This window comes from Temnothorax curvispinosus, unplaced genomic scaffold (genome assembly GCF_003070985.1).
Source record: "Temnothorax curvispinosus isolate PA1 unplaced genomic scaffold, ASM307098v1 QBEX01006532.1, whole genome shotgun sequence".
Taxonomy (NCBI): Eukaryota; Metazoa; Arthropoda; class Insecta; order Hymenoptera; family Formicidae; genus Temnothorax; species Temnothorax curvispinosus.
The window spans coordinates 1-6,446 of NW_020216312.1; the positions used below are offsets into that span (position 1 = coordinate 1).

Below are 6,446 nucleotides of genomic sequence, written 5' to 3' on the forward strand. Positions count from 1 at the left end.
AGAGAGAGAGAGAGAGAGAGAGAGAGAGAGAGAGAGAGAGAGAGAGAGACTATTTGCGTGTTTTATTACATATGTCCTCCGGGGCGAAGCCCGGGTAACCAGCTAGTATTTCATAAACATACGACATAATCGCTGATCTTATCCCATGGCTTTTAGACCATCGCTGACGAGCTGCTATGGAATTTGTAAAATGTGATATACCCGTGAGCTTCCGGGCAGCATCGGTATTGACGGTCTGTTCCAACGTTAAATCAACTGGTATCCTTGAAAAATGTTTATCAGTTTGTTTACCGAACATTCCTTTCTAAAATCATCTGTTAAATCTGGATGTGTTTGTTCAAATTGTAGTAGATTATCATAATATTTTTGTGTCCATCGTGCATAATTCATTTGATTAAAAATAAAAAAAACATTGCTTATTTTTGGAATAACGTATTTGTACAGTTCAAAATCGCCCATTTTGATACCTCTAGTTAGCATAAGATAATAATTTATAAAATCTATGTACATCATATAGAACTGCGGTGTTTTACCGAATTTTCCATTTTTAGTGTTTTCTTTATATTGTAAATACTTGATTAATATTTCTGAAATTTCTTCATTTTCAATCATATTATTCACAGATTTTTCAGATTGAATCTTACTTAATTCTTCGATAACATTGTCAGAGATTTCAATGTCATACTCAATTAAAAATTGTTTGACATGTAACATTTATAGGCCTTTAGCTACTAAAGGGTGTAAACGTTTACACCTATTAAAGTGCTTCCCACTGATAAAACCGTTCACAGAACCACTTGCTAAAAGCTCGCTTTCAACCATCATGTGTGAAAGACCACACTCATCAATAAATTTACCTACTCCCTTAAAATATAAGAGCATTATGTGAAAGTCGCCTAAATGTATAAACAAATTTTGAAACGTAGGTTTTTCCTCAGATTGTATTTGCAATGCTATTTTTGCAATAGCCAAATCGTACGTAACTTGCATTGATGGTTGTTTACATTCTTCTGCAATCTGCTGACTCTGTCTCATCGTTTCGTAAACGACTGATATATTAGTAGGTGATGCATTTACCGGTGTCAAATACGAAATTTTTTATTTTACACTATTCCCTGGTAGGAAGCACATGTCATTTTGACGTCAATTGACGTCAAAAGTCTGTCATTTTGACGTCTTCTGACGTCAATTGACGTCAAAATGACATGTGCTTCCTACCTGGGTTATCTTCGATTATTTTGCTATTAAATCCTACCCACATTGGCGTGTTAAGAACTTTACAGTAATGTGAGAGTACCCACAGAATATCTAGCTTTGTCATTGTTTGAAAACTGATGCTTGATTTAATCGTGCGCAACACGCTGTCAACCGGTAATAAATGTTCACGTAATTTGGGTTTTTTATTATATATAGGCAATTCTGGAGCTACGACATTTAACGTTCTTCTTCTTTTGGCAACAGAATGTAAGTTATCATTACTATTGCTATTATCACTTTCAGAAAGAGTAATGTTTTCGCCGGGAATTACATTTTGATATAATATTCCTACTGTATTGTGAAGCGTGTCCGTACCGTTGCAAGTCTCAATAAATCTATCATAATTGTCAAACGCAACACCTGTACAGTGTTTAGGAGATGATATTGTGTCTTCCGGATATACGTTTGATTTGTTGCATAAAGAATAAGTTACTTTAGTTTCTAATTCTTCAGTAACGTTGTAACTACAACAGTGACCAAATATATTTATTACATCGACTACTTTTCTGCTACTTGTTATACTTTTTAATAACATTGCAAGAGTAATATGTTTTCCTGTTTTTATTTTACCGTGATGTGTGGCGTATATTATATCTTGAGATATTGAATTAATTTTCCTCAAGCAATTGGAACTACTTTGCGTTCGCTTATCAGGCCCACAAATAACTGATTGTAAAAAATGTGACAATTTTATTGGTATATCACACTCTCAGCAATCAAATTCGTAAATTACAAATCATTCGGCAGCGGCTTTTTAGAAATGTTCAATAATTTTCTGCGCAATATGAAAGCAGCACGTTGTAAAAGCGCATAATCCTGCAAATGAGTGAAAGTTTCCTCGGTTATAACAGTTCTGTCTTGTGGAGTTATGATTTTTTTGTTGTGCATTACAATTATTTGAATTTTATCTTCGAAATGCTCCTTTAATTTTTCAAGCATAAAATGATCTGTAGTAGCAGTTTTAAAAGAATCATAGGCTTCTGTATAAAACTTTTCCAAAATGTTGTACATTTCAGTTACAAATCTTTACAAAAAGTTTACAAATCTTAAAAAAAAGTTCTTTCTTGTTGAATTACTTCCTCTGCTACAAATAGTCTAAGAGCTGGCTACATAAAAATGCAAGGTATAAGGTACATGAAATATTTATAGCTAGAGAGGTTCCATTATCACTCCCGAACACTGAGTGACCAGTCTGCCTGCGCGCTTAGAAAGATTAAGGCGGGGGTGGACGGTCAAAAATGACAAATTTTACAAGGAAAAAAATGATAAAGCTCAGGGATAAAAATTATAGGAATGTTAAGTATTTGTTGCTACGAAACGCGGAAAATTATTGGCAGACGATTTCGTAGAAGAGAAAGGGCCGGCAGACTGCAACAAAGCAGCGTTAACTTTTGTGAAAAAAAAAATGATAAGGTACATGATTAAAAATTATTGGTAATAATTACTAAATTGTTAACAAAGCTATGTGCTAAATGGCAGATGAAAAAACTGAAGACAACATCGAGGCAGATTGTAATGAAGAGCGCGGTTTCGATTGCGCTTAACGAGTTAGTTCCGTACGATGCGTTACTACGATATGTTATTTTGTTTATATATATATCATGTCGACAATAAGATAACAATTTCTATATTATATATATAATAAGTGCTAAAAGATATGTTTAACATTAGAATAATTTTTCCATTAACAAAAAAATACTATTAAAAATTGTAGATTTATTCTATTTCGCTGTTTGCATCGGATTCATCGTACTGCATATCTTCTTCGCTTTCGCAATCGATATCATCCTCAGATTCGATTTCGTTGATATCTGCTAAAAAATGACATTAGATGAGGCAATTGATTCGTTATTAGCTACATAAAATAAACAATAAATTAGTTTTATTATTTATCAACAATGTATTGAAAAAGTCATATAAGAATTCATGTACTTACTAGGATCAGGCTCCGGTATTGTATTTCCAGACTGCTGTAATTTAACCAATTCACTATAATTGTCAACATACTTTTTTTTAATAGCCGTGAAATTACTATAACAATTTTTATAGTACCCATTGATTTTATCTGCAGTTGTGGGTAAAATAAGTTCATTATACTTTAGCTTGTAGGTCACACAAATTTTTAAAATCTTCCTGCATTTTTCCAAAATTTTATCGTTAAAAAGTGTGATTTTAGTTTCACTGCTGTTGTTACAAAATACACACTTTTGCTCCGAACTCATTTTGCGAATAGTTCACTGACATTTGCAAAATATAAATAATAAATAAAGATTATATAAATAATAAATAATAAATAAATAATAAATGAACAATAAATAAAGATTCTAAAAGCCACTAAAGAAAAATAAAATTCGGCACAATACACGTTGGACGTCTGTTCACTGTCGAGTTTTCGAGTATACTGAACTCTCTTATATTTATTATCTTTATTATCATAAATGACCTTCTCCAGCCTCTACTATACAGCTGTTTCTCGGCCGCTTGGTCCCTCTGAACCGTTTCAAACGGTTTTTATACTTGCGTTGAATTTTCAAATATAATTTTCGAATCTTTCAATCTATTAAAACCTCAATATATTATTTTAAAACTTGTAGAAAAATGTTTATATATAGTTTTCAACTGCAGATAAAAAATGTTATGAGATTAATTAGTAACAATTTATAGCGAATTCGGGCACTTGCACTAGTGCACACTGAGTGTGCACTAAGGCTTATTCTTAATCAATTGTTATATTTACAGATCATCTTAAATACTTCTTAGCCTATAAAATGTTTTGTACAGGATCCACATAGATATTACAGATTGTTTTATTGGCTAAAAAGTTTTTAAATGTGTATTTAAGCGACTTTAAATATAAGAATAGATTATAAACAAGCTTTAGTGCGCACCTCAGTGTGCACCAGTGCAAGCGCCCGAATTCGCTATTAGATTCAATATAATAAATAAATATTAATTATTTTATTTTTAACAATAAAAGAATGAATACAAACTAAATCCATTAATGGAAAAAAGAAACACGTAATATATTCATATAAATAACAAAATAACATATCATAGTAGCGCATCGTACGAAACTACCTCATTAAGCGCGATCGAAACTGCGCTCTTCATTACAATCTGCCTCGATGTTGTCTTCAGTTTTTTCGTCTGCCATTTAGCACATAGCTTCGTTAACAGTTTAGTAATTATTACCAATAATTTTTAATCATGTACCTTATCATTTTTTTTTTTCACAAAAGTTAACGCCGCTTTGTTGCAGTCTGCCGGCCCTTTCTCTTCCACGAAATCGTCTGCCAATAATTTTCCGCGTTTCGTAGCAACAAATACTTAACATTCCTATAATTTTTATCCCTGAGCTTTATCATTTTTTTTCTTGTAAAATTTGTCATTTTTGATCGTCCACCCCCGCCTTAATCTTCCTAAGCGCGCAGGCAGACTGGTCACTCAGTGTTCGGGAGTGCTAATGGAACCTCTCTAGCTATAAATATTTCATGTACCTTATACCTTGCATTTTTATGTAGCCAGCTCTCCGTCTAAAAAGCAATAATTGCTTTGAAAGCAAGATCATAAAAATTTCTATAGTTGTGCCAATCAGTTTGAACTGTTTTTGGTTTCTTAATAAATTTTTTTAGATATTGTACAAAGTCTTGCCACTATTGTGATAATAAATGATTGCATCGGCTGCCAAAGAACTGATTTTTTCCAGCGTAAGTTTATCATTGATGCCCTGCGCATTCTGCGTAATATCATCTAATAATTTTACTTTGGTTGAACTATAAATTGGTAATGTACGAGCATTTTTACGTACTCGCGCCTTATCGCAGGAAAAACAAATCTTTTCAGCATCTTTTACTGCAGTTTCCTCTGCTTGAGCAGTCAGTGAAAATTCCATCGCTTCTTGGCCATTGTTGTCGGTTGACTCTGTTGACAAAAAATGTTACAATTTAATATTTATCTCGAAGATTTTATAAAAAGTTTGAAAGTCGAAGTTTATATATTATTTACCTGACTGTTTCGCACACGCTGGCTCAGAAGCATTTGGATCACAAGCTGTCTGTGAAACGTCCATCGATTCGCTTAAACTATTTTCGCATGACACTGTTGATAAAAAAAAGATTTATTATGTATTATTTTTACAAGAACAAAATGAAATAATTTTTTTATCACTCCGTACGCAAAATGCGCTTTTGCGTACGCCTCGCGTGCGACAAATTGCAAAGAGAAGTCGAATTTTGCACATAGAGTATAAAAAACAATTTTTTGTCAAAGATCTTTACGCATTATTATTCGTTAAGTTTAACTTAGACGAAAAGTTGCGCTTCACACACTTATTTTGTCGTTTTACATGATGCGGAAAATCACTCATTCGCACACTCACGACAAAAAACTATGTTAGTAACACGTACGTTATTTAATTTTAAATATATCAGTTTATTATTTACCTGATTGTATCGCACACGCTGGGTCTGAGGCATCTAGATCAGTAGCTGTCCCTGAAACGTCCATCGGTTCGTTTGAACTATTTTCGCATGACGCTGTTGATAAAAAAAGGTTTTCATGTATGTATAATTTTAACAAGAACACAATGAAATAATTTAAATTCGATTAAAAACAAAAACTCGTTTCTTAGTAGATTACCGCGTTTGCAAATAAGAGTATGGCTTTATTTATCTGATGCTTCATTTCTAAATAAACTCCTTGAAGCGTCATTCAAACTGGAAGGAGTCTGCGATGATTTCAACGCATGATATTTAACGATATTTTTCTGTTGAATGGCTAAAAAATTTTTACAACATGTCGAGTGATATCCATGTATTTTGATTGCACTAGCTGGTAAAGTAATGTCCGAATATTTTGACTTTAAAGCAATACGAATATTCAATATTTCACGACATTTTTTTAACTTGTCCTCATTGAATAAAATTACTCTGTCACTGATATTGGTACACTCGAACACACAAAATGGTACGGAGGCCATTTTTCGCCTTTAAAACAAAATTCGCAAACGACACTGTTTTGAAACGCTGTGTACGAAGCAACATCTAAAGACGAATTGACGCTTGCCTCCTATTTGAACTGTTCTCGTGTTTACTGCTTTTATACGTATAAGAGTTCCAAGCGTTTCGAAACTTCTCGATTCAATTCACGACATTTTTTTAACTTGTCCTCATTGAATAAAATTACTCTGT

At 32.8% G+C, this 6,446-nt stretch overlaps 1 protein-coding gene across 2 annotated transcripts; it reads right to left on the bottom strand.

Annotated features, from left to right (window-relative positions):
• Window positions 1-1,299: 1,299 nt before the first annotated feature.
• On the bottom strand, window positions 1,300-5,795 carry LOC112455939. 2 transcript variants are annotated; one of them, XM_025018162.1, is made up of 4 exons: window positions 5,700-5,795; window positions 5,263-5,355; window positions 5,066-5,178; window positions 1,300-2,073 (listed from the first exon to the last, which is right to left on the bottom strand). In XM_025018162.1, exons 1-4 carry the CDS (start codon window positions 5,761-5,763, stop codon window positions 1,987-1,989), a joined length of 357 nt encoding a protein of 118 aa, XP_024873930.1. In that variant the 5' UTR covers window positions 5,764-5,795; the 3' UTR covers window positions 1,300-1,986. The 2 variants fall into 2 exon arrangements, with proteins under 2 accessions (XP_024873930.1, XP_024873929.1); XM_025018161.1 differs by lacking the exon at window positions 1,300-2,073 and having other exon boundaries at window positions 4,260-5,178.
• Between the last annotated feature and the right edge of the window lie 651 nt (window positions 5,796-6,446).

Bases quoted from the DNA above. Each gene is read 5' to 3' on its own strand.
- LOC112455939 (XM_025018161.1), bottom strand. From the start codon at position 5,763: ATGGACGTTTCAGGGACAGCTACTGATCTAGATGCCTCAGACCCAGCG. The intron at 5,356-5,699 runs GTAAATAATAAA...TTTTATCAACAG, and splicing joins AGCGTGTGCGATACAATCAG to TGTCATGCGAAAATAGTTTA. The intron at 5,179-5,262 runs GTAAATAATATA...TTTTGTCAACAG, and splicing joins AGCGTGTGCGAAACAGTCAG to AGTCAACCGACAACAATGGC.